General features: G+C 39.5%; 1 protein-coding gene across 7 annotated transcripts in view; it reads right to left on the bottom strand.

Moving 5' to 3' along the window:
* Positions 1-26,924, bottom strand: part of LOC125451943 (upstream-binding protein 1-like) — a 56,732-nt gene that overhangs the window by 5,948 nt on the left and 23,860 nt on the right. For 5 of the 7 annotated variants that reach the window (XR_007247419.2, XR_007247421.2, XR_007247420.2 and 2 more), the window contains exons 8-14: positions 24,468-24,575; positions 18,069-18,166; positions 17,819-17,873; positions 11,247-11,340; positions 10,643-10,733; positions 4,587-4,708; positions 11-153 (exon numbers count right to left, since the gene is read on the bottom strand). Coding sequence is in view for 4 of the 7 variants with exons in the window: in XM_048529713.2 (XP_048385670.1) it covers positions 11-153; positions 4,587-4,708; positions 10,643-10,733; positions 11,247-11,340; positions 17,819-17,873; positions 18,069-18,166; positions 24,468-24,575 (711 nt within the window). In the remaining 3 variants the exon portion in view is untranslated. The remainder of the gene's footprint in view (positions 1-10; positions 154-4,586; positions 4,709-10,642; positions 10,734-11,246; positions 11,341-17,818; positions 17,874-18,068; positions 18,167-24,467; positions 24,576-26,924) is intronic. The other 2 variants (XM_048529716.2, XM_048529717.2) reach the window with 1 other exon arrangement.

Below are 26,924 nucleotides of genomic sequence, written 5' to 3'. Positions count from 1 at the left end.
ATCCACTCACCTGATCACTGACGAGAACATGAATACCTGTAGGACCCTGTCTGTACACCTGGTTTATCTGATTTTGGGATATACTAAAGATAGCAGCAATCTTTTTAGCAAGTTCTGCTGTTGTCAGTTCTTCCAGGTAGATTGCATGGTATACTAAAATGTAAACAAACAGAAAAATGATTAAAAAGTCCCAACTACAGCTTGCAGTTTATTAATTTTGAAATACTAAATATGTACATAAATGCTAAGTGGGTAACGACAAGCTTGAGGAATACAGGTCAGGCAACAGAGGAGTAGGAAAGTCGACATTTTGGGTCTAGACCCTTCATCAGGACTTCTACATGAATTCTAATATTTAACTGGATAGAATAATGGTTGCATACTGCATTAGTAATTTAGGAGGTTTGGACTAAATCAAGAGATGTATTCAAATCCTGCTGTGGCAATTTGTAGTCATACTGAACATAAACAGATCTGTTGGTCCAACTTGGCCATACCAAACAAGTTTCCCAAACTAAACTAGTCCCATTTGGCCCATAACCTCTCCTATTCATGTACCTATACAAATGTTTCTGAATTGTTGTAACTGCACCTGCATCCACTTCCTTTGACAGTTCATTCCACACATGAACCGTCTGAAAATTTTGCTCCTCAGGTCCTTGTTAAATCTTTCTCCTCTCACCTTAAAAATATGACAGATAGCAGGAACTGCAGATGCTGGAGAATCTAAGATAACAAGGTGTAAAGCTGGATGAACATAGCAGGCCAAGCAGCATCAGAGGAGCAAGAATGCTGATGTTTCAGGCCTCGACCCTTCTTCAGAAAAATGATTTTTCTGAAGAAGGGTCGAGGCCTGCAACGTCTGCTTTCTTGCTCCTCTGATGCTGCTTGGCCTGCTGTGTTCATCCAGCTCTACACCTTGTTATCTTAAAAAATATGACACTCAGATTTAAACTCACCCATCCTAAGAAAAATACTTCTGCTCTTCACCTTCCCTACACCCCTCATGATTTTATAAGCCTGCAGTGAAGCAAGTCCCAGTCTATCCTTGTAACTCAAACACTCCAGTCCCAGCAATATCCAGTTAATCTTTTGTGCATCCTCTCCAATTTAATAACATCCTGTCTATAGCAGGGTGACCAGAACCATGCACAGTATTCTAAAAGTGGCCTTTGTCAGTGCGGCTTGTACAGTTAACTGTCACTGAGAAATTCCTGCAGTTTCCATTATGATGCCTCTAATCAGCATCCACTTATCAGCCAATATGCACTCTCCTGTCAAATTGCTATTCTTACAAATTGTCCTGACACAAGCAAGACAAAAAGCTTTGATAAAAATGTGTCAGTTTCAATGGTATCAAGTTCAGTACAATCAAAATGACTGGTTGAATATTTCTGTAGATCAATATTTTTATATTTTTTCAGGACATTTAGCATCAGAATCAACTTGGTGGACAGGAGTACAGCAAGACAGACAAGGAAGCAATGGTCAATCATAACTAATCCAATCTCAGATTTAAAGAGATGTATTCCATACTGAATAGTTTAATGTCTCAAAATAGACTTTTTTGTAGTAACCACAATCAGAAATTAACAGTATTTTTTTGATAAAGGTAAACTGTGCATTGCCCACTAAATGTAATCCTTAAGCTTTACTGCTATAGGAGAAACACACCTCCACCACATACGGTAGCGTCCCTTCTCCTTGGTGATTTGGTGACAAGGAGTTACTTGTAATTTTCAAATAAAATCGGTAATAAAAAGCTGGCATTAACAAAGCTATTCCTCTAAATACTCAAACTGATTCAATAATGTTCATCAGTTAGGTCAGGATATTTCCTTCTCCAGTGTGAGATTAACCTATTTGTGACCCCCAAACCCAAAGCAATGACTGTTCTCAGCCCTCTAAAATGACCTTGCAAGACACTTTAGTTGCATCAAAATGTACAAACAGAATGAAAGCCAGATAACTCAGTCAGTCAGTTATTTCTGCAATTTTATAATAACATTTTTGCAAATATTTATGCACCCATGCAAGTTTCAAATAAATTCTCTATATTTAATGGAGACGATTCAAATGAGGTTTGTCTTCCCTCATCCAAACATTGCAATCAGCTCTGCTTTTGTCCCCCCACCTCTCTCATACAGACTCACTTCTTTCCAACGCACCTCCCCACGCACACACACCTTCCTTCCCCATTACTCAATTCTTCCTCCCCACCTGGAATTCTCCATCTTGCCCTAATATTGAGGAAGGGAGCAGAGAAATGATAATGATGGCAGAGTGAGGGAATTATTCTACTTCTTAGTTTGTTCAAGCTGAGTCTCTCCATCAGTAATGGGGGCTGTCCATGTCAACAGCAGCAAGGAGATAGCATAGTGCAGTAAGGCACGCTGCAGATTGCACATGGAAACAGCAGAGTGGGGTGTGGCCTCCACACCTCCCAAACACAGACTAGTGACAGTTTTTAAAAGAAATAAGGGTGTGGGGCTGAATACCACAATCTAACCATCTTCCCTTGACAATCACTGGCATTTATCATTGGTGAATCTTCCACCACCAACTTTGTTTTTTGGGGTGGTGCGGGTTATTTCACCATTGACCTGGACCAGCAAATGGACATCTCTTGTCTCCTTAAAATCCATCGACCATCTTCAAAAGACAAATCATGGTATGAAGGCTGCACTTAGTTTCTCCAACGTCGAGGAGCCACACTGGATGCGGCGAATGCAACAGATAAGATTGAGGAGGTACAAGTGAAATGCTGGGTGTTGCACCTTCTGTGGTTACATGGGAGGGTGCCATAGGAAGTTGGGATGACGTTGGTGATCACGGAATGGACTAGGGACAGTTCCCTCTGGGATACTCTGAAATGCAGACATGGAGAATGAGGGAAAAATGATGTGTTTGGTGATGACATTCTGCTGGAGTTGTCTGAAATGGTGGAGGGTGATCCTTTGAATTCAGAAGCTGGTGGGATGAAAAGTGAGGACAAGGGGGCCCGATCATGCTGTTGAGACTGATGGGAAAGGGGCAAGGACAGAAGCATGGGTGATAGGTCAGATGCAATTGAGGGCTCGGGCAGGAAAACTTGGTTAATGAAAGACAGAACCCATGTCAACAGCACTGTTTTGAAAGGTGTCATCATCTGAACAGATATAATACAAGTGATAGAACTGGGAGAATGGCATGGAATCCTTATAGGATGTGAGGCATGCAGAACTGTGGTGAAGTTAGCCCGCTATTATAGCTTGTAATTGGCTACAAACAAATACTACATCGGAACTTAGCAATAGGTAACCAGGCCTGCACCATTCATTCAATAAATCATAAGTTGATCAGGTTCCTCTTTCCACTGTGTGCATTTCGTAACCCTCAACTTGCTTGCTCATCAAAATATGTTAATTCAGCCCTGAACAGATCGAAAAGATCTAGCCTGCACTACATTCTGTGGAAGAGAATTACAAATTCCAACACAGGGGGAGGGAAAAAAAATCTCATCTGATTCAACAAGGAAACATCTTATTTGTCAACTATGGCCCCTTGGTTTTAGTTTTCCCTACAAAGAGGAAACATCCTCCTGGTGTCTATCCCAACTCATCCCCTTAAGTTTTATGCACTTTAAGGTCACCTCCCAAAGTCTTTTAAATTCAAATGGATGTAGTTGGACAGGTTAGGACTTTGTTCACCTGATAAGCCTCTACAACGAGTCAAGTGAACCTTTTCTGAACTTCTTCTAAAGTAATTTTCTCTCCAAGGAAACCAGATCTATACACAGTATTCCATATATGGTCTCAACAAACACTCGGTACAGCTGCCGTCAAGCTTCCTAACTTTTCTACTCCATTTCCCTTTGCAATAAAAAAAAGTGCCATTTGCATCCCTAATTGTTGTATACTAACAAGTTCATTTACATAGACACTTCACTCTATATCACTGAGTTCTGAAATAGCTCTTCATTCAAAAAGTACACAGCCTCTCCTCTTCCTGCCAACATTGTCAATTCACATTTACCCACTTGTTAACACCACCTGCCAAATTTTTGCCTGCTCACGTAACCTGTCAATTTAACTTAGAGACAATCTATGTCCTGTTGACAATTTCTTAAAGCTTGGCATTATTAGCAAACTGAGCAAATATACATTTCGTCCTGTCATTCAAATCACTGATTAGAGAGGGTAAATAGTTGAAGACTCAACACTAATCCCTGTGGTACTCTTAGTTACAGCTTGCCAATCAGAAAAATGACCATTTCTACCTGCTGCTGTTAACTCATCAAATCTACATACAGTAAACAATATTCCTTAGTCTTATCAACAGTTTTATAATATAAAACAAAAAAGGACGTCAATCATCGTACACTTCAGGTTTTGATTTGAATCAAATCATAGTAGTTTAGGAGTAGTTGTTGAGGGTAGGATGCAAACTCTTAATTGCAACTCGGTTGGGGGGGGGGGGTGGGGAATAACAAGGACCAATTACAGTATTCAAAAATGGAATGGAAACATTCCTACCAGCAAAGAATTCATGATCTTTATATTTCTAATAAAAATAGTCAGAGAAATTGAAAGAGTACATTTGCTTACCATATATTGCACGACTGTCTCCCTCTCCATTTTCATTCTCTTGTGAGCTAGTCAGCTGTGAAATACTTCTTCCATGCTGTGATTCTTGGCAAACATAGATGGTTAACCTTGGTCTAACAGACCTGCATAAGGTAATGATAATTAGATAATATTAGCAAGAGTCACCAGGGAGCTTATTGTGTGTAAACCTGGTGAATCACTCTCAAAAATAAAAAAGGTTGATGGATGCACGATTACTGATACGACTGCAGCTTTGCATCATCTTTTTTTGCTGGCCTTAGGCACGCACATATAAAAAAAAAGATGCAACAAGCTAATTACCCTTTCGTTTTTCTTCATGCATACATGAAAAGGCCATACAACTTCTATAGCTAACACCTTTGTTAAATGTTCAATACCCAGGAAGATGGCCTCAAACGTGATCTTGGAGTCATGTCACACGACATGCAACTCCATCACACCATTCTGTACCTGTAAAATCTTACTTACTATCCTGTTTTAACACCATCACCTTGATAATTTATGATCTTTCTACCTTGTTTGTACAGTTTTAGATTATTTGTTACATTGGTTAGGCCCTTAGCATGTTATTCCAACCATTTGCTTTGTCTCCAGGACCACTTTATCATATAGTCTTTTATAATTATCTCTCTGCCTCAATTAATTGGATGATAGATCATCCCCTTCACCCACTATTTAGCTGTTGCTACTTTACTCTCACTTTGACACTTTTGATCATTTGCAGAGACTGGTTTGACACTCTACTCACACCATTTTTATGATCTATTGATCTCTCTGCCCTTGGCTGCTCTGCCTATAAATTCTGTCTGTGTGCTTCCCTTTCACTTCACCTGATGATGGTGCTATGCTCCGAAAGCTTGTGATTTCAAATAAACCTGGTGGATTACAACTGGTGTCATCTGAGTTCTGATCTTTTGTACCCCAGTCCACCACTGGTACCTCCACACCACGGCTACCATCGACACCATAAACTGCTGGCTCAAAGTCGATAGGACCTCCAAGTAGATCACACATATTGACAGACATCAAGTTTCTGCAGAGATGCAAGGCAGAGAAAATCCCAAAACAACTACAGTTCACAAACCCACTCAAATTGGCCTACAATGCAGACTATGCTCAGAGATTCTGCTGACACACCTCTTGCACACCAACTCTGCAACAAATGCTGCAACCTTGAAATTAAGACAGAATCCATATTCTCAGCTTATGTTTAGGATACAGCAGACCAGCTACGAGCACAGTCATGCAGACGAGGCAATGGAAATACACCACCTACATGCACAGCAAGAAACTGGATAAACGTGGCATCACCACCAGCAGTAACTAAGCCTCCCCGGTACTACAGTTGAAACCGGTATCACCACCTGGAAATCCAACCGAAATTCTCAGCCGAGGGCTCAATTTCTGCTCCACTACCAAAACGGACCCCAGTGGCCTCACAGCAGACAAAGGGTAATTCACGAAGTGAATGAGTCTCTAGAAATCCTTCCAGAATCCTTAAGTTGTCAGCAGCAAGCCCAATGAGATCACCAACAAACTAGAACAGTCAGAGTGATCCGTGGTGCAGCAACCAAAGGAGAAAAAAGAAGAGTCAAATTGGGCCCCTCCCAAAGGCCACTGTCCTAGGCTCGACCTGTATGATTAAGCCATCAGGAGATGCTTGAATGCCAGATTCATCAGCCCTGCTCACAAGATAATGCAGAACGTCACCCAAGCACAACACAAAACTATCCATGCTCCCAAGGCTAACCGCAACATTGTCATCAAATCAGCAAAAGAACAACCATCATATAGATTAGAACACACTACTGCAAAGAAGCATACTGACAACTGAACAGCCAGGAACATTACAGACAACGACCTACTGATCCAACCAAAGAACACATCCGTCAACTGAACAGATTGATCGAGTCATTTGATCCAGACCTCCAGAGTATCCTATGCCCTCTCATCCAGCGTATGTCTCGCACAGAAGGATTTTACTGCCTTCCAAAGATACACAAACCTAACACATCTGGACATCCCATTGTATCAGGCAATGGCACCCTGTGAGAGAACCTCTTTGGCTATGTTGACAGCATCTTGAAACCCACTGTACAAGTAACCTCCAACTTCTGTGATGACACTACAGATTTGTTACAGAAATTCAGCACCCATTCAGTACCAATACGGCCAATTTCTAGATGCCATCCTATAATGCTTCATCCTCAACGACAACGTCTTCACGTTTGACAACCAGTTCTTTATTCAGACAACCCCAAAATGCCAACATTAGCACACACAAGCAAGACCTCCAACCAACTCTGTAGAGTGGATACATCAAATACATTTTCTTCCTTTGCACTCATGGCAAGGAATCACTGAAACGTCTACATCGCGACATCAATAAGTTTCATCCCACCATTAGACCTACCATGAACTACACTTCAGAATCAGTCTCATTAGTGGACACACGCATCTCCATCAAGGACGCACACTTCAGTACATCAATCTACCGCAAGTCCCTGGAAAACCTCATGATGTTGCACTTCTCTAGCTGCTACCCTAAACATTTTAAAGAAGCCATTCCCTACGGAGGAGATCTGTCCGTAGAAAGGATTTACTTAGATGAGGAGAAGTGTGACGGACACCTAAAGATTTTGAATGATATGCTCATAAGAATGGGATATGATGTCCAACTCATCGATCATCAGTTCTGACATGCCACAAGAAACCACAACAACTTCCTCAGACAACAGACACGATACAAATCAATAAATTATGTTTTGTAATCCAGTACTTCCCTTGGCCAGAGAGATGCCTTGTTCTTCAAGATGTCATCAATGATGACAAGTATCTTGCCAAGATCATTCCTACATCCCCAATTCCTGCAATGAAACAACTGCCAAACCTTAAACAGACCATTGTTCACAGCAGACTAACCAGCCTTAAGGACAACTTTGAACACAACGCTACACAACTCTGCTATGACAACCTCTGCAAGACATGTCAGATCATCAACATGGATACTATCATCACATATGGGAACACCACTCACCACATACACACCAGATACTTGTGACTCGTCTGATGTGGTGTCTCTCATTCAGTACAGGCAAGGACACCCTGAGGCATGGTATATTAGTAAGGCCATGCAGATGCTATGACAATGGATGAATGGACACTGTGCAACGTATGCTAGACAGGAAGGTTCCCTCCTAGTCAGGGAGAACTACAACAGTCAAGGTCATTCAGCCTCCGATCTTCTGCTAAGGTCACTTTGGAGGATGCTTCGAGATTTACAATATAGCAGAATCGCCGAGTGGAAACTGATAGCGAAGTCCCATACCCATGAAGACAGTGTCAACCATGACCATGGGTTCATGTCGTGCTACATGTGATCCCACCACACACTATTCTGTATCTGTTAAATCTTCCTTACTGTTTTGACACCATCACCTTGATAAATTGTTATGATCTCTCGACCCTAATTAGTTTGTACAGTTTCAGATTACTTGTTACTTTGGTTAGATCCTCAGCATGTGACTCTTATATCTATCATGTTATTCCAGTCTTTTGGTTTGTCACCAGCACCATCTCACTTTTAATATTTTGTAAAATCTCTGCCTCATTTGATCGCATTACAGGTTATCCCTTTGCTTGTTACTCAGCTGTTGCCACTTTACTCACACTGTCTGACACTTGATCACTTTGCAGAGACTTATTATTTGACACTCCACTCTCACCATTCGTATGGCCCTTTTATCTCTCTGCCGACAAATTCTGTGTCTGTGTGCTGCTCTCTCACTTGACCTGATAGAAGGGGCCACACTCTGAAAGCATATAATTGCAAATGAATATGTTGACCTTGTGAACCCAGTTCAAAACTGGCACCTCCACATTATAAATTCTGTGTCGGTATACTTCACTTCATTTGACGAAGGGGCAATGCTGTGAAAGCTTGAGATTTCAAATAAAGTTGTTGGACTATGGCCTGGCATCATGTGACTCTTGACTTTGATAATTTTACATCCTTCAGAACTGTTGAAATAGCAAACTATGCAATGATGTTTGTGTAAAAGTTTAGAAGAGCACTGATATTGTGGTAGTTATAGAGCAATAAAGGAAGCAAGCAGTGGATCCTGATTCAACAATTACCCTCCAACCTACCAATGAGCTTATCTTTGTATCCTGCTCGCAGTACAAAGAGGCATTTTACAATCTCCAAACAGTGGAAATGGTTTATCTACTGTCTTTTACCCATAATAACTTGGAGACTAAGATAAGATTGCCTTAACCTTCTAAATTCTGGACAAAAGCAGCTTAATACCGAGGCCAACATCTTCTCCCTAAGAGGGAGTTATCAGATCTGCTCCCAGTATTCTTAAATGGGATCCAACCAGATTTTTGTACAGCTGTAGCGCAACTTCTACATCCACGTACTTAGTATATAAATCCAACATTTTATTAGCTTGTTGTCTTCACGATATTTTAAAGATCTATGTAACTGGCCCACAGTCTAACTTCCATATCATCTAGAAAGTGCCTTAATCTATCCTTATGGTTCAAAACAGTTAACCTCACACTTGATCACACTGAAATCCACCTGCCTCAGTTTTACCCATTCTATACCCTGCACAAGTCATATCCTGCCAATCTGACAACCTACTCATTACCATCTCTACTTTGTCACCTGCCACTCAATTTTCCAACCACATCAGCTATTTACCCTCAATTCCATGGGCTTCTACCTTAATTAACATTCTCTTATGGGGAACATTTGAAATTGTTTTCTGGAAATCCATACAAGTAATATTGAGACATTCCCCTGTTCTCTACGGTCATCACATGTTCAAAACAAAACTTAATGAGGTATTTCAGGCATGACTGGTCATGAATCCTTTCTGGTTCTCCTTATCCTGGTTGGCCTGTCCTTGGTTAGGACTCCAACAATTTTCCCCAGCAGAGATTTAGGCTAACTGATATGTAATTCCCTGGTTTTCCCTATTTTACCCTTTTTAAAGTCTAGAGATATGCGCAGTTTTCCAATCCAGAAAGATGATTCTTGAAACAAGGGAACTCTAAGATTATAGTTAGGGTATCTACTTTTTAACACCCTAAGAAAGAAATCATCAGGTCCTGGGGATTTGTCACTAAATATGGAAGACAGTTAAGACGTATTCATTGTGCATGAGAAAAATGCAAGAAGCCATAGAGGAGATAAGTCTAAAGGCATTGTACATACAACAGACCGACATCAGAATTAAGAGTTGGTGGGGACTAAATTGTTAGTTAATAGTAGGGGGTAGATCAAATATCCAATTCAAAGTGAAAAGGAAAAGTGGAAGTGAAAAGACAAAAAAAAACTTCAGTTTATCCACTGCCATTGATAACCACCAAATGTCACAAAATACAGCCAACAAAGCAGTTTTGGACATGTAGTCACAGTAGACTGAAACAGCAATATGATAATGATTAGACAGTTAATTTGTCTATAAAAACAGAAACTGCTGGATCTATTCAGCAGACCGAGCACCACTTTGCTTAGAGAGAAGAGTTACTTTTGAGGAAAAGACTGAAGACTGGGGCTGCAGGGATTGTGTAGGAATTGGGAAATTGGAATTCAGACAGAGAATGACATGGGCCAAAAAGTTAAGCGACTAGAACTCTGGACGGGGAAGTGTAGAATTGGAAATTCCCTGAACATGAGGTATCACATTTCCTGCAGAAGAGAGCGAGCAGCATGCAGCATTTTGAGTGGGAGAGAAGCCAAGAGGGGACATGATAAAGAAATGTGAAATGAACTGCCAGGTTGAAAAGGAAAAGCAAAAACTAACATGACCCTGGCCACATCACATATATATATATCAGGTACAGGATAACAGAGATAGAGGATATAAAATACACACGTTTTGTGCCAGGTATATCCAAATAATTCATTGAAAATAGCCCTCTCCAAGGACCATGTTCAGATCAGGTCTACTATATAATGTGTGTTTGACATCTGTGATGTAATCAAATGTGAGCAATTTTAAATTTGACTTCTGAAACATTACCTTGCTTTGAGTGCATTGAACAATCTAATCCCATCAGCTGAGCCACAGATCTGGACAAGATCATCTCGTGTCAACTTCAGTAAATCAGAACCTGAGAAAGCATCACATAATGAGACTTCACCGGAACCAAATGGATTATTCTTAACTGACAGAAGAACATGTTTTTAAAAAAACCCAGAGCTAGCACAAGGTAATCACAACATTTTAATGATTTGACTAAAACATTAATAATATCCAGGAATCTCTGATTAAATTATATTTAGTAGTGATAACAGAATTGACACTCGACATTTCTCAGAATGCCCTCCCACCCTATCAAAACTTTTCTCCCATCCCTTAATACTACAATGACAATAGGTGAACTGTTCCTGATGACAGCCAAATTGCAGAGCTCAGTCAGGTTACTTACATTCAAAATAGTCCTCCTGAAAAGAAATCTATTTAGCATTTTCAAAGCACCATCATTGAGAATGAGAAATCAACACTGCATCCTTATCTTGTTAAAATGGTTATAAAATCCTATTTAATAGACTAGCTCCACCACGTGGTATCATTCTTATTGGCAAACTATATTTAGTAAACTAGAAAGAGGAACAATCTATACCTGAGAAATTTGAGAATAATCTCGCATATGTCGAGAATCTATTCTTGTGCAACCACTGCTGGGCCTCCTGTATTGTAGCTGCTGGACACAGTTGCTGAAGGAGGGGAAAAATATAATATGTATAAAAGGCAGAGATTTCATTAAACTTCAGTCAAGGCTCCATGAATTCTGGAGCAAAAGGCCATTTTTGTGACAAATTCCTCCTGCGTTGGAAAACATTTTAATTCTACAAAAATATTCCCTTCAAACTAATACCTTATGCACACAGCTAATTATTTATACCCTTGATATTAAATGTGGAGAAAACATATGCAACCTTAAAAGGTTACTGCATCTATTGCAATCTCAGCTCACTTTTTGTGCAGAAGGGGAAAACAGCAAAGTGTTAAGATGCAGCAAAATGGACTGGCAGCTATTTTTATTCAAAGTGCCTGCACTTACACTGTCTCCTAGAGATAATTTGATAAGTATTCAGCTAATTATCCCTAAAATCAGATATTAACATTACATCACTATATCACCTCATCTGTTCCTAGAACCATGAGTACGGTGTAAACGATTGGTGGCTGACAGATTCAAAATTTCTTTTGGCACAGGCAAACAAATGAAGAGATTTACAACATTTGGTCAACATGACAGAGTGGACTGTGAACCCATTATCTTTGGGGGTGGGGGGGGGGGGGGTGCGGGGGGGCGGGGAGAGAAGAGTGTGTAGCAACAGGAAACATTTAGTAATGGGCATGAACAGTTTCAATTCAATAGAGACAGGTTGGAGAGCCAGAATATCTGGGATGACTATCTGCGGGTTGCAAAAACAGGCTCTAGTATTTCAAATGACCTGAAGCTTGCAAAGTGTTCATGTTGAAATCCAGCTCAATGAGCACTGGATAATGTTCAAGATGAAGAAGGTATAAAACAGGCTATTAGAGGTGCAGTAGGGATTACCTGATCCTGATCCAGATTAAAATCTATCTTCCATTCCTTAGAACATCCAGTTAAATGGATCCAGATTTCTCTGGAGCTTACTACCTGGAATCATCTTAGCAAAGGTGATGAACTTAATTGAAAATATATTGCAAATAGCACTTACTTTCAAGGCAATAAAATGGGCAGAAGCTTAAAAAAAGCTCCTTCTCATAATCCACTAATTTACTTCCCCAATGCGTACTTCACTTTCTGCTTTCTCATCCCTAGATAATTTCCAACGTAGACAGTCGCAACTGGCAATTCTGAATCTTGGCCCCTTTTAAAGATCTCAGTTAATGTTTTGCTAAACAGTTTCCAAAAATCCATTCCTGTTCTTGCCAACTGCATGAACTTTATTTATAAATGAAATATTTGAGAATTTCTATAGAAATAGATAGTATTTCGTTAAATTTACTTCAAAATTTCAAGTCAGGAGGACAAGCTAGAAGCACAAATAAAACCTGGAATTCAAAAGCAAGGGAGACAGATGTTGTACATAAGCAGGTGCAGTTGTGCAACTGCAATCATGCATAATGCCAGGGATTACAGTAGAGGGACTTGGTTGAATCTGAACCCAATCATGGCTTTTCCTTATTTGGAGCTCATCAAATTCCACCTATTGTGAAAAGCAAAGGGCTTTGCACTTAAAGAGGAATGAATTCCCCCTTGAAGCGTATTCTCTATAACAGCAAAATGTTTACGCTCACAAAATAAACAAGGAAAGCAGAAAGCATATCCATCAAGAAGATAAAATTTTAATTTGGTATTACTTTCTTTTATGTAATATTGTTCAAATAATGCCATTTAAATTAGCCCTAAAATAGGATCTCACACTATAATGGTTCTCATGGAATGCAGTTTTGATTTGGCAGGCCTTTTCCAAACCCTTCAAATATTGTGAATTACTGTCGAAGAAGAAATGGATACTTGAAAATGCAAAGAAATAGATTTCGATGTTTTTAAAGCAGTTCACCTAACATAAAAAGAGGAAGTTCAGGTGGTCTTACAGAATATAAAAGGTGGATAAAATTTCTGAGACTTGATTTAATGTATCCCCGCTAGCTGTAGGAAGTAAGGGAAGAAATTGCAAGACCCCTCACAGAAATATTGGCATCATCTTTAACTCTGGGTAAAGTGCCTGACAACTGGAGGGTGGCCAATGTTGTAACTTTGTTTGAGAAATGCTGCAAGGAGAAACCAGGGAACCATAGACCTGCGGGTTTGACTTTGGTTGACGGTAAATTGTTGGGGGTTATTATAAAAAGGTAGGATTTATGGAGATTTAGAAAGGTTAAAAACTGATTATTGATAGACAGCATGATTTTATGTGAGAAAAATCGTGCGTCACGAACTTGATTGGGTTTTTTGAAGAAATTACCAAAAAGATTAACGTGGGCAGAACAGTAGATATATTGTTACTTGGGGCTTTGGTAAAGTCTTCAACAAAGTTCTGCATGGTAGGCTAACTGGTAAATTAGGTCACATGGGATTTAGGGTGAGCTTACATAATTGTCTTAACAGCAGATAATGGAATGGTGGTGGAGGATTGCTTTTCAGATTCGAGGCATGTCACTAGTCATGTTCCACAGGGATTGGCTTTTGTGGACGACACGAAAATTGTTAGCACAGTCGACTGCAGAACATTTTCTAAGATTAGAGGGATCTTGATCAAATGTGTCAATGGGCTGAAAAACATGGCAGATGGAGTTCAATCTGGATAAACACATGGTATTGCAGTTTAGCGCAACAAACAAGGGTAGGGTTTATACAGTTAATGATAGGGCCTTGTGCGGTGTTGTAGAACAGAAGGACCTAGGAGCTCAGGTACAAAGTTCTTTGAAGTTTGCGCCACATATTGACAGCGTGGTCGAAAAGCTGTCTGGCACATTTGCCTTCATTGTTCAGCCCTTTGAGTATAGGAGTTGGGACGTTATGTTGAGATTGTACAGTATACCGGTGAGGCGTCTTATGGAATGCTGTGTACAGTTCTGGTCACCCAGTTATAAGAAGGATGTTATCAAGCTCTTTAGGGTTCAAGAGAAATTTACCAGGATATTGACAGGCATAGAAGATTTGAGTTATAATGAAGGGCTAGGCAGGATGGACCTTTTTCAGTGGAGCATAGGAGGTTGAGAGGCAACCTTCTAGAAGTTTAGATTAGATTCCCTACAGTGTGGAAACAGGCCCTTCGGCTCAACTAGTCCACACCGCCCCTTGAAGCATTCCACCCAGACCCATCCCCCTATAACCCACACACCCCTGAACACTACAGGCAATTTAGCATGGCCAATCCACCTCACCTGCACATCTTTGGACTGTGGAGGAAACCGGAGCACCCGGAAGAAACCCATGCAGACACGGGGAGAACGTGCAAACTCCACTGAGACAGACAGACGCCTGAGGCGGGAATTGAACCCGGGTCCCTGGCACTGTGAGGCTGCAGTGCTAACCACTGAGCCACCGTGCTGCCCCATTAGATAATAATGAGGGGCATTGATAGAGTTAATGGTAGTTGTCTTTCCCTCAGGTGGGGGACTTCAAGACTAGGGAGAATATTTTTTTAAGAAGTGAGCTGAGAGACATTGAAAAAAAAAGACATGGGGAAAGTTTTATTTTTCTTTAATAACAGTGTGGTTTGCATGTGGAATGAGCTTCCTGAGGAAGTGGTGAATGTGGGTACATTTACAACATTTAAAAAATATTTGCAAAAGTACATGAATAGGGGAGGTTTGGAGGGATATGGGCCAGGAGCAGGCAGGTGGGACTAGTTTAGTTTAGGATTATGTTCATACATACTGGTTGGACCTAAAGGTCTGATTCCATGCTTTATGACTCTATATAGTGTTGTTGTCTCCATTACTCCAAAGTTGCCTTTCAAGATCTAATTTAATTTTAATTTTGGATCTGTACATACAATCCGGAAATTTAGGCTTATATGGTCAATACTTCTGGGAATCACTATTCTAAATCAACACTTAGGCACTACTTTTTCTGTTTTATCATTGAGACTTCTGCAGATGAGACAGCCATAATGTTATGTTTTACAGTTCTTGCAACTACAACACTGCTAAAATATACGCCACTCTCTTGCACCCAATATTTAAAAACAAAAAAGGACTAAAAAAAAAGGCCTGGGATTTATTAAACAAACATTTTTAATGTTACCAGTTTAATTTATTTGGTCTCAAATCAGACATATTTCATGACTAACTGGGGAATAAGAATTTATTTAGAATGCCTGTAAAAACATAAAAGGTTGAAATTCTTATATACAGCAATTTGAAATTTCACAATTGCTATAATCACACTTAAGAAAATTAGCACTGTTAGACCGGTAGAGGAGAAATACTGCCAATGATTGAATATTTATACATGGCTGAAAAAAAAGACAATTAGTCGAAGCTTGTCATATCAAGAACATTCACAAGAATAAGGGTTTAAGGGGAAAACCAACTAAATGAAAGGAGGCCACTAACAGGTTTCCAAATTGATTCTGTTTCATTAAATACGTTGCTATGATAAATGCATCAGCTATTGATGATTGATAGTTAACTGCCAAGCTTGTTTACATTTTCAGTCAGGTTGACTCCAAATCGTCAAAGCATCCCCCTAAAACAAAAACTACCTAGTGGACTTCTGTCACCTATTTTGTTGAGCCAAAACAGGCACACATGTACTTGTGCTATTTCTTTCTGCAAAGGACAGGGCCCAGTCTGGTCATAGAGTCACACAGCACAGAACAGACCCTTCGGTCCAACCAGTCCATTCTGAACATAGGACTAGTTTAGTTTGGGACTACCTGCCTATTCCTGGCCTGTATCCCTCCAAACCTTTCATGTACTTATCCAAATGTCTTTTGGACATTGTAATTGTACCCATTCCCACCACATCCTCAGGAAATTCATTCAATACAGAAACCACCCTCTAAAAAAATTTTCCCCTCATGTCTTTTTCAAGTCTCTCGCGTCTCACCTCAAAAATGTGCCACTCAGTCTTGAAATATCCCATCCCAGGGAAAAGACAACTACCATTAACTCCACCTATATCCTTCATTATTTTGTAAACTTCTAGAAGGTCATCTCTCAACCTCTTACTCTCCAGTGAAAAAAGTCCCAGCCTATCCAGCTTTTCCTCATAAGTCAAACCCTTCACTCCCAGCAACATCCTGGTAAATCTCTTCTGAACCCTCTCCAGCTTGGTAATATCCTTCTTTTACCAGGGTGACCAGAACTGGATATATGTATTTCAGATGGGGCCTAAGGTAATATGTAGTTTCTAGTATATGCAAGTGCACCACACTGAGTCCCATAGAAAACATTAAAAATCAGTGCAATTCTGCATACTCAGGATTATCCAACTAATGTTGTCCACTCACAGAATTATATTCAATGTTGAACACAAGAATTTTGCAGCCTGATTGGGTACGGTCAGTACCTTGCTCATTGTCAGGGCAATGATTAAACTAATCAGTCATGGAGTCATACAGCATGGACACAGACCCTTCGGTCCTACCATGCCAATTAAGTTTCCCAAACTAAACTACTCCCACTTGTCTGCATTTAGCCCATATTTCTCTAAATCTTTTCAATTCACATGCCTATCCAAAAGTCTTGAAATGTTGTAACTGTGCCGACATCTACCGCTTTGTCTGGCAGTTCATTCTACACATGAACGACCCTCTGTATGAAAAGGTTCCTCCTCATGTCCCTCAAATCTTTCTCCCTTCACCTTAAAAATATGCCCCCTAGTTTTGTACTCACCCATCCTAGGGAAAACATCTTTGCTATTCACTTTATCTATGCCCCTCATGATTTATGGCTATCCGCTAACCTCCTAAGCTACAATGAAAAACATCCCAGCCCATCCTTATAACTCAAACCCTCCAGTCCCTGCAACAGCTTGGTAAATCTTTCTTGACCCCTCTCCAATTTAATAATATCCTGCCTTTTGCAGGGTGACCAGAACTGTACACAAGGTCTGGGCCCGAAACGTCAGCTCTTGTGCTCCTAAGATGCTGCTCGGCCTGCTGTGTTCGTCCAGCTCCACACTTTGTTATCTCAGTCAATATTGCTGGTTTAAAGCATCAACAAAGCCTGACAGTTAACTGTCAATCGCTGTTAACTTCTGTAGTTTCCATCATGATGCCTCTACTAATCAGTATCCACTTATCAACCAATGTCAGTTTGCCCTTCAAACTGCTATTCTGGCAAACTGTCCTGACGCGAGTAGGAAAAAATGCCTTGACAAAAAATGTGTCTGTTTCAATGGTAGCAAGTTCTGAATGATCAAAATGACTAGTTGAATATTTCTAAAGATTAACATTTTTATATTTCTGCAAGACACTGAGCATTAGAATCAACTTGGTGGACAGGAGTATGGCAAGACAGACAAGAAAGCAGTGGCCAATTATAACTAATCCAGTTTATCTAAACAATCCCAGATTTAAATAGCAAATATATTCCATACTGAATAGTTTAACGTTTCAAAATAGACTTGGATGTAATACCCACAACCAAAAATTAATAGTATTACTTTCTGATAAAGGCAAACTGTGCATTGCCCACTAAAAGTAATCCTCAAGCTTTACTGCTGTGGGAGACACATACCTCCACTACATACTGTGGTGTCCCTTCTCCTTGATGATTTGGTGAAGAAGAGTTACTGCAAAACAATAGCATTTATGAGTTGCAGTTTCAACTTCACTTATTTTAATTAAAGGAAAAATATTTTACTACTGTAAATCTGTATTGCCCAAGTCCTGAATATAAATTGACTTGTGTTAAACTATCAGGACAGATGCTTAATTTTACTAAGTTTTAATGCAAATACTTTAAACTGAAATCAATATCACGTTACCTGTCAGGAACACTGTAAGTAGTGACTTGTCCAGAAGTAAATGCTGGAGTGGTAGAAGGGCTGTTGTTTACATAGGCATTATCCGGCCAAGGAGAGCACTGCAGTAAATTAAAAGAGACAAAGGATTAGGCTTCAAATTTAAAATCAAAACATGTAGAAAAAGAATTCCCTTTTAGGTACAAATGAAATGTGCAATTACGCATGAGCAGGGGGTGGAAAGCAGAACTAAGAACTGAAGATATTTCAACATGCAAATGACAAATCACTAACAATAGCCAAGTGAATGAAGCAAATGGTCTGTTTTTGGAGGCACCACGAAAAATTGCGTGTATAATTAAGAAAAGAATTATATAAGCAAAAAGGGGAAAAATTTCAAATTAAGGTGTTAACAAAAGAAAAAAAAATGCTGTGAAGTAGAATACATGTAATAACATGCCCCATAAACAGTTGTGCTGCATTATCTTAATTTCAATACAGGTCTTGGTTCAAATATGTAAACAAGCTTCAAAACGTAATAAAAACGCGATTGATAGTTAAGTTTCTGGGTCATACAACTGGGTGACATTCTTTAACACAGAATGATTACTTTAAATTCTTCTCTACGCCACTGTATTGTAAACTATAAACAAAAGTTTACTGAGGATGTTAAATTCGCTGTTTTGCATTATACTTAATTTCTTTAGATAGTTGAACCGATTATAAACCATACTAAATGGATCTACAAAAAAAAAGCTAAAAACTTCAATAGAAATATTAACTTTGCTTGCAAAAGAAAAAATTTCCACTGTGGAACAGCAGTAAAATGATATGGATCCATTGGCAATGTTATAGATTTAGTTAATCTAGTGACTAACATGAAACTAGGCAACATAAATCATTCAAATTGAAAAGTTAGTCAAGATCAAATTCCCAACGTACATTGGGCTCAAAAATGGTAAGAGTGAAGCTAACTTTCTATTGGTGAGAATTCAGCAGTTTCCATCAGCATAGTTCCACAACTTAGAACCAGATGTCATTTTCCACAAAGTTGCCACACTGCTCAGAAACAATGAGGATAACTGTTCTAACATTGGGATCAGAAGAAATTATAACAAAGAATATGCCATACTCTTTGGATATTACCTAGAGTCAAGCAAAAAAAAACTAATCAGCTTTGCAGCACCTCAACCTCTCGATGTGAGTATACAAAAAAAGTATCAACGAGTTGAATTGCATTGAAAGCTACATGTATGTTCGCTTTCAGATACTGAAAATGTATCCACATTAATACCTGCTCACATGCAAAATCAAAAACATTTCAGAGTCAGAGAATTACTTTCCAATTCCTCACTGTCATGTAAGCAAATATGGCAGCCCATTAGGCGCACATCAGATTTGCAGATAGCCAAAATCAATCAACTGTTTTTATTTTTAGTGTTGAAGGAAAAACATTAGCCAGGCTAAGAGAACTCCTGACTCTTTATAAAGTTTAATATTCCCCTAAATAGTGTATTAGAAAACGTCAAACCATGGTAACGAGCACTTTAAGCGAGTGTGGAGCTCTCAACATCTGGCAGAAAAAAGAACAGCCAACTCAGATCACGAATAACAGGCAGAAAAACTCCAATTTTTTGTTAAAAATGAATATAAAAAGACTTGATACTCCACAAAGCATTTCGGTCAGGCTAATCAGTGCTCTGCACCAGCAGATTTTCAAGAAAAGAAAACCCGTTAACAGGCTCGACTTGAATTTGTTTTCACAAGTTCCAAGTTACACAGGTATGGGGATGAAAGTAACTATGTTTCTCTTTTCCACACTGCCAACTTGATCTGATACTTTGTTGTTTTATTTAAACCCCTCTCATTTTACTGTCAGCTCCATGAGTAACAAAGATGATCCATAAACTGTCAACGAGAGAAACTTGTGCAGGGCAAAATAATCTTACCAAAACTTTCCTTCCAGCTTTAAAGATCAACCAAAAGATACAACAAAATAGACTGAAAAACCCTGGATGAAAGATATTTCAGTTGGCTTTACGTTTTCCTTATTTTCATCTCCAACAATAATTATTGGAATTGTATTTTCTAGACACAAAATTATAAAAAACGCTTGGGAAAATATTTAATTGTGCGAACAGTTTTATGCAGATTTCCATTGGTATTAGTTGCATTTTCATTTGATCAAAAATTGAAAGGTAAGATAATGCAGCTTGAAATGGAAGGCTATGTAAAATACTTTAACTGAGAAAATTTAAAAGAAAAATGATTAAACCCATCCTGTATAGGAAATGCTCATCTCTCTCTCTCTGTCACCTGCTATATTAACCATGCCAAAGGATATCCATTTCAAAAGCCACTTAAAGCCAGCCTGGATAATGGCCAAAATTTGATGCGTCTGATACAGGTTGGCCCAAATCTTGCTTTAAAATAATGTTGCGCTTACAAGGTACGTTATTATTAAGCACAAGTCTGACAGCAACTGTGCATGGGCAAATCAATACAAATGCTTAATTTGCTTTGCCTTCCCCATCATGACCTTGCTATTTTTCAATAAGAAATATTTATTTAACAATAACATTACTGCCCATACTTTACTGTGCAAGTTAACAAAGTGTGGAGCTGGATGAACACAGCAGGCCAAGCAGCATCTCAGGAGCGCAAAAGCTGATGTTTCAGGCCTAGACCCTTCATCAGAGAGGGGGATGGGGTGAGGGTTCTGGAATAAATAGGGAGAGAGGGGGAGGTGGACCGAAGATGGAGAGAAAAGAAGATAGGTGGAGAGGAGAGTATAGGTGGGGAGGTAGGGAGGGGATAGGTCAGTCCAGGGAAGATGGACAGGTCAAGGAAGTGGCATGAGGTTAGTAGGTAGGAAAGGGAGGTGCGGCTTGAGATGGGAGGAAGGGATGGGTGAGGGGAAGAACAGGTTAGGGAGGCAGAGACAGGCTGGGCTGGTTTTGAGATGCAGTGGGGGGGAGGGGACAAACCGGGCTGGTTGTGGGATGCGGTGGGAGGGGAAGGGGAGGTTTTGAAGCTGGTGAAGTCCACATTGATACCATGGGGCTGCAGGGTTCCCAAGCGGAATATGAGTTGCTGTTCCTGCAACCTTCGGGTGGCATCCTTGTGGCACTGCAGGAGGCCCATGATGGACATGTCATGTGAAGAATAGGAGGGGGAGTTAAAATGGTTAGCGACTGGGAGGTGCAGTTGTTTATTGCGAACCGAGCGGAGGTGTTCTGCAAAGCGGTCCCCAAGCCTCCTCTTGGTTTCCCCAATGTAGAGGTAGCCACACCAGGATCCTTTCAAAGATGTGGCAAGAGTGAGCAATTGCTAATGAACCAAACATTAAGCATCAAGTGCGGAATTTCATTTTTTCTATCTTTCAGAGAGACTTTAGAAGTTTATTTTTCTATGTTTCCTTCATCTCTTTGCCCCTTCAACAAGTTTAAATCCAAGCCCTCCATCCTTCACTATTTTCCTCACCGCATCCCACAACCAGCCCAGTTCGTCCCCTCCCCCCACTGCATCACACAAGCAGCCCAGCTCTTCCCCTCCCCCCAGTGCATCCCAAAACCAGCCCAGCCTGCCTCTGCCTCCCTAACCTGTTCTTCCTCTCACCCATCCCTTCCTCCAATCTCAAGCCACACCTCCATTTCCTACCAACCTCATCCCACATCCTTGACCTGTCCGTCTTCCCTGAACTGACCTATCTCCTTCCTTCCTCCCCACCTATCTTCTTTTCTCTCCATCTTCGGTCCGCCTCCCCCTCTCTCCCTATTTATTCCAGTTCCCTCTCTGAAGAAGGGTCTAGGCCCGAAACGTCAGCTTTTGTGCTCCTGAGATGCTGCTTGGCCTGCTGTGTTCATCCAGCTCCACACTTCGTTATCTTGGATTCTCCAGCATCTGCAGTTCCCATTATCTCTTTACTGTGCTAGTACCCTTTTAACATAATACATGTTAATGCAATACCACAACACGTTACTGGGCCTAAAATGGAGCAAAATGCTCCGTTTCAGCAAGATACAGACCAGTGAGGCAAAACTTGCTGTCAGAGAAACAGAAATGCTCATGGCACTTGGAATCTATCTGCAAGTGGCACAGCTACTTCAGACAAGTAACAGTCATAAAAAGTTGCCGTGCAACTGGCACAACTCTGCCATTGGCTTTATTGAAAGAAAAGCCTTTATTTTCCCATCAAACTTACCACAGAATTTGTACTTTGCCTTTATGAATAATATCCTTTCAAAAGATGTGGCAAGAGTGAGCGATTGCTAATGAACCAAACATCAAGCATCAAGTGCGGAATTTCATTTTTTCTATCTTTCAGAGAGACTTTAGAAGTTTATTTTTCTATGTTTCCTTCATCTCTTTGCCCCTTCAACAAATTTAAATCCAAGCCCTTCATCCTTCACTTTATTTTCCTACTGTATCTGACTTGGCTTTGAATTTGTCCCTTTAAATGCCTATTTCCTGTCAGTCCTTTCAAAATGATCAAATCTCACTCATTAAGGAGATACCTGTCATATGTCCTTTTCGCATATCTCATTCTCCTTTCCCTCACTGTACCGTTGCCACATGCATTTTCAGCAATGTTCTTGGCAAAAAAAAATGAAGACTGCCAAATGAAATCTAACTAACAGCAAACATAATTAGATATCATGCAGCAAATTCTTATCTAGCATTTCCTAGACTTCATGAGCTCAAACAATTAGTTTCAAGAAGCAGTTTGCAGGGTCAGAGGCATTTCAAGATTCTGCAAGCTGTAAGAAAAACTGAATTTCATAGAATCCCTACAGAACAGATTATTGATGGGCTGAATGGCCTCTATTTCTCACCAACACTCTGAAGAACATCCCATCCACTACCACCACCCCTTCCCAATTTTTTCCTTGTAATTCTGTATTTATCGCGGCTAATCCACCTAGCCTGCACATGCCTGGACGCAATGGGGCAATCTACCATGGCCACTGTACATCTTTGGATTGTCAGAGAAAACTGGCACACCCGGCAGAAACCCAAAATGGCAAACGCATTTAGCAATATTTTTTTTTTGGTAGTTTTTGTGGAAGAAAATAAGACACTTTTCCCTTTAAGTAACTGTCTTGTCCTCAATTTTGAAAAACTCATTTAATTGTGATATCATCTTCTCATGCTAATAAAATGTCAATTTGAACAGTTTTAAATTAACATTGCTAGGTTTCCCATGAATTTTAGCCAGGACAAGCAAGCACCAAGTTCCTAGATTTTTAAAAAAAACCCTCTCTTCCAAATCAGCAATGATTGGGAGGTCAAGTAAAAACATTAAAGGCAAATTTTAGACAAGGGGCAGTATTTCTCACTCCAAGTTAGCTGGAGAAGATTCAGCCTGTGTTGTTCAAGACTAAAGTCATTTCCAGTAAAAGGTTCCCTGAAGGACTTCAGTGCATCAGCTAGGTTAACCAGCAGCTTTCACGGGTGTTTTTGGTGATACCTTTGATGAATTCAGTTTCAAAATTTGCTACTTTGGAATTTGAATTCATGACTTCTGGGTGCAAGACTAGCACCATAATCCACCCTGACCCCTCAGACCCTTTCTGTTTAAAATGATGCAACTGCTACAAAAGGTGGCTGCTGTTTAAGACTAAATATTAGAGAAACGCCTTGTGTGTTAAAGAAAGCAATTTGAAACCTGGAGTTTGCATTCCAGTAAGATCTAAATTCTCTGTGAAAAGACAGCAATGAGCTGTACATACAATAAATTAAAGTGCACCCTTCCAAAAAAATGCATATACAAATGCTACACAGCTCTGCTCAAGGGATACTTGAGCTAGCCTGGGGAAGAACAGATTATAGCTTTTGAAAGGCAGGAAACGGGAAGAACGACAGTTGACAAAAGACAAAACAAAAAAAAACAACAAACACAGACCAAGTAGAACACATTATGAACAATGAAATAAGTTTCAATTACTCTACTATCCACTTGTTATATTATGCAAAATGTCTCACTGCTTTAGGCCACAAAAACCAATATGCAAAATATATGAATCTCAGCTAATGGGAGTTTTTTTCCAGCAAAATATTTGTACAATATTGAACAATTCATAATAACTTTCAGCTAAGACCTCACATCAGCACTTTCCCACGAGCATTCCATTGCAAACTGCTTTTGAGCACGTAAAATATTAAATGACTAAAATTCAAAAGCAATATGCTAGATAAATATATTTTTGTGGCCTTTGAGGAATTTAGAGCTTCTGTATCAAGTGTTAGATTTAGGAGGGTGGGGCCTGAAAGGGGAGTTGAAAGTTTTGCAGAAAAGTCCAAACTAAGTGCTTTCACAGGTATGTGTTACATGTCGATAAAAGCTAATCCTATATCTAACACTTTGATTGTATTCTTGCACAAGCGGTCTTGTACAACGAAAAGGTAAGCAGAAGTCCTTACACTGCCTCGCTTTGCCAGAGAATCACCGCAGTCTGCTGGCAAAGTCCGCTTGGTGGACTTTTTCTGCTCATGTTCAAGTGCATCTTCAATAATAGGCTCAAGTCTCATCTGGACAGACACCAAAGACTAGGATCAATTTATACAGTAGATCATGAAATCATGAGCACAACACCTAGCAGTGTAAGCATTTCTTTAACATTAACCAATTTTTTTTTCAGAAATTCAACTACAAAAATGTGTAAAACGGAATCCATCAAGACCTTCAATTTACTTTTCAGATGCCATTATCCAAATAAATATTTGCGGTTCTCCAATAACTTAGAAATATGACTGACTCAGAATGCTAGCATGTGCATTATTTTGCATCCGAGTTGTTTTTGACATAGTTCAATGAAGGTAGTTGAAAACAAAACATCCCAAGCATTCACTTCAGGCATACGTATTTGACTTCATTATTTTAGTTAGGCTTTAATAAAAATTGACATTTGGGCTTTAAAAGCATTAGAAAAGCTTTAAGAATGGATGATTTAACTTTGATAGCAATGCTTATTTGTTCCAGTACAGCTCAAAATCTTTTTCGCCAGCATTAACAAGCGAGACTTTACAATAAGTGGACTAGCTTCACAAATCAGAGATGAAAAGCATATTTACTTCTATTTTCAATTAACACTAAGTTCAGTACATCTTTGCTGACTTGCAGAAAACACCTATCCTATAATATTGTAAAGAAACAGCAACATTATTAAATCTTTCATTGGTCCAAGTTTGCCTCAGAATTGCCTCCACTTTTGCCTTTAAAATTGGTTGTAAATTCTGCAAAAGATTCTCTCACCTTCCAGATCATTCTCCACTAAAAATAAAAGCATTTGGCCTGGGAGAGAGGAGACCAAGTCTTGAAAGTTTTAAGTGGCAATTGAAGCCGGATATCCAGCCGAATAAGCAGGCACAGTTGAACTAGAATGTGTGAAGTGTCAGTTTTTCTTTCCTTAAAGCCCTTCTCTTGGATCCAGTCCATCCATAAGCCTAATTAACTAACATACTTCAATGTACTGGTTAAGGTCAGAGGTCTCTGCTTGAGCCCAATCTAGTTTGGACACCAAGCATGATTGGTATCTTGAACTACTCAGACTCAAGTTGGGCATTTCCACTGCTTTTAGACTTTACACTTTCTACAGAGGCACTTTTTGCCACTTGACCAGAAAAATATACAGTGGAACAGTGCAAAAGAAAAGGGATATTTAACATGGCTGCAAGTTGGCATCCCAAATATAGAGAGGAAGTAGGGAAGCATGTACTACCAAAATCTTAAAAAGGCCAATAAAAATGGCACAGGACATAAAATGAACAAATCCAACTCTATAATTAAACATTTCAAAAACCTTGTGGCACATGCTTTATCCAGCCCAATGTGGTGCTCATTAGTTGATTCTTCAAAGTAACAATGATTTCAAATGAGCTATACACAGTCAAAGTTACCAGCATATACTTTTTCAAAGCAGATTATATCATTAGTGGAAATACAACATTAGCAATGCTGTGGAATTCCTTGAGATTAAGTGTTCTCCTGTCAATTAGATTCAAATCTCTTAGTTTTAAAAAAACACACTTATAAGGCCCTGCAGCTTAAATTAACCTTGAATCAATTATGTGCTATGATATTTAGATTTTTCTTAACAACATAAGATGATCCAATACTATCAAAAGCAAAACAACAATCAAGTAATCAAAGGACAAAACAAGAAAGTATCTCATACATTACACTGCACTGAACCACTATGCACCTGCTTGCACATACTGGAATATTAACTATCATCTTAACCCACTTGATCAAATTCTTGAGCAGGAAGTTACGCCACTCTTGGAAAAAGTACACCATCTTACATTGAGTGACCTCACTGTGCGAGCAAAGATCCGATTATGCGAAAGCATCTTTGTACAAACTTAACTGGTTCTCCCTCTCCAAAAGCTTTGATTTAAATTAAATCCCTCTAATTTCAAAGCCAATTACTTGTACGGTGAAAAAGTAAACTTCAGGACCCTCCAGGAACTACTTTACAACAAACCAAAACTGATCCAAACTTAGTTCGATTCTGGGGTGACTTATAGCATCTACTTGTACAGCACTTTCCGTACTATAATACTTCTGCAACACTGTAATGTTATCTTAAAACTAATCAATTTTATAGATAACCACAGGAGGCAGCAATACATATTTTTAGCAATGCAGGTCACATGTATTTTTGTACCAAGAACTTTCAATTGTAACAAGGCTGACTTTTCTACACTGAAACACAGAGCCAGCTTATTATTGCATGGCATTTTTAAGGTTCTTTGCATGCATATTGTAATAGATTTCAAGAAAGTAAAGAAAGATAAACTATGGCATTATTAGCAAGCATGACAAAGACAGGACATGCAAGAATAATTTAAATTGAACGGTCAAATTAAAGTAAGAAT

Source organism: Stegostoma tigrinum, chromosome 5, assembly GCF_030684315.1.
Source record: "Stegostoma tigrinum isolate sSteTig4 chromosome 5, sSteTig4.hap1, whole genome shotgun sequence".
NCBI lineage: Eukaryota > Metazoa > Chordata > Chondrichthyes > Orectolobiformes > Stegostomatidae > Stegostoma > Stegostoma tigrinum.
The sequence above is the reverse complement of the archived record's forward strand: the minus strand, read 5'-3'. Positions and strand labels throughout refer to the sequence as shown.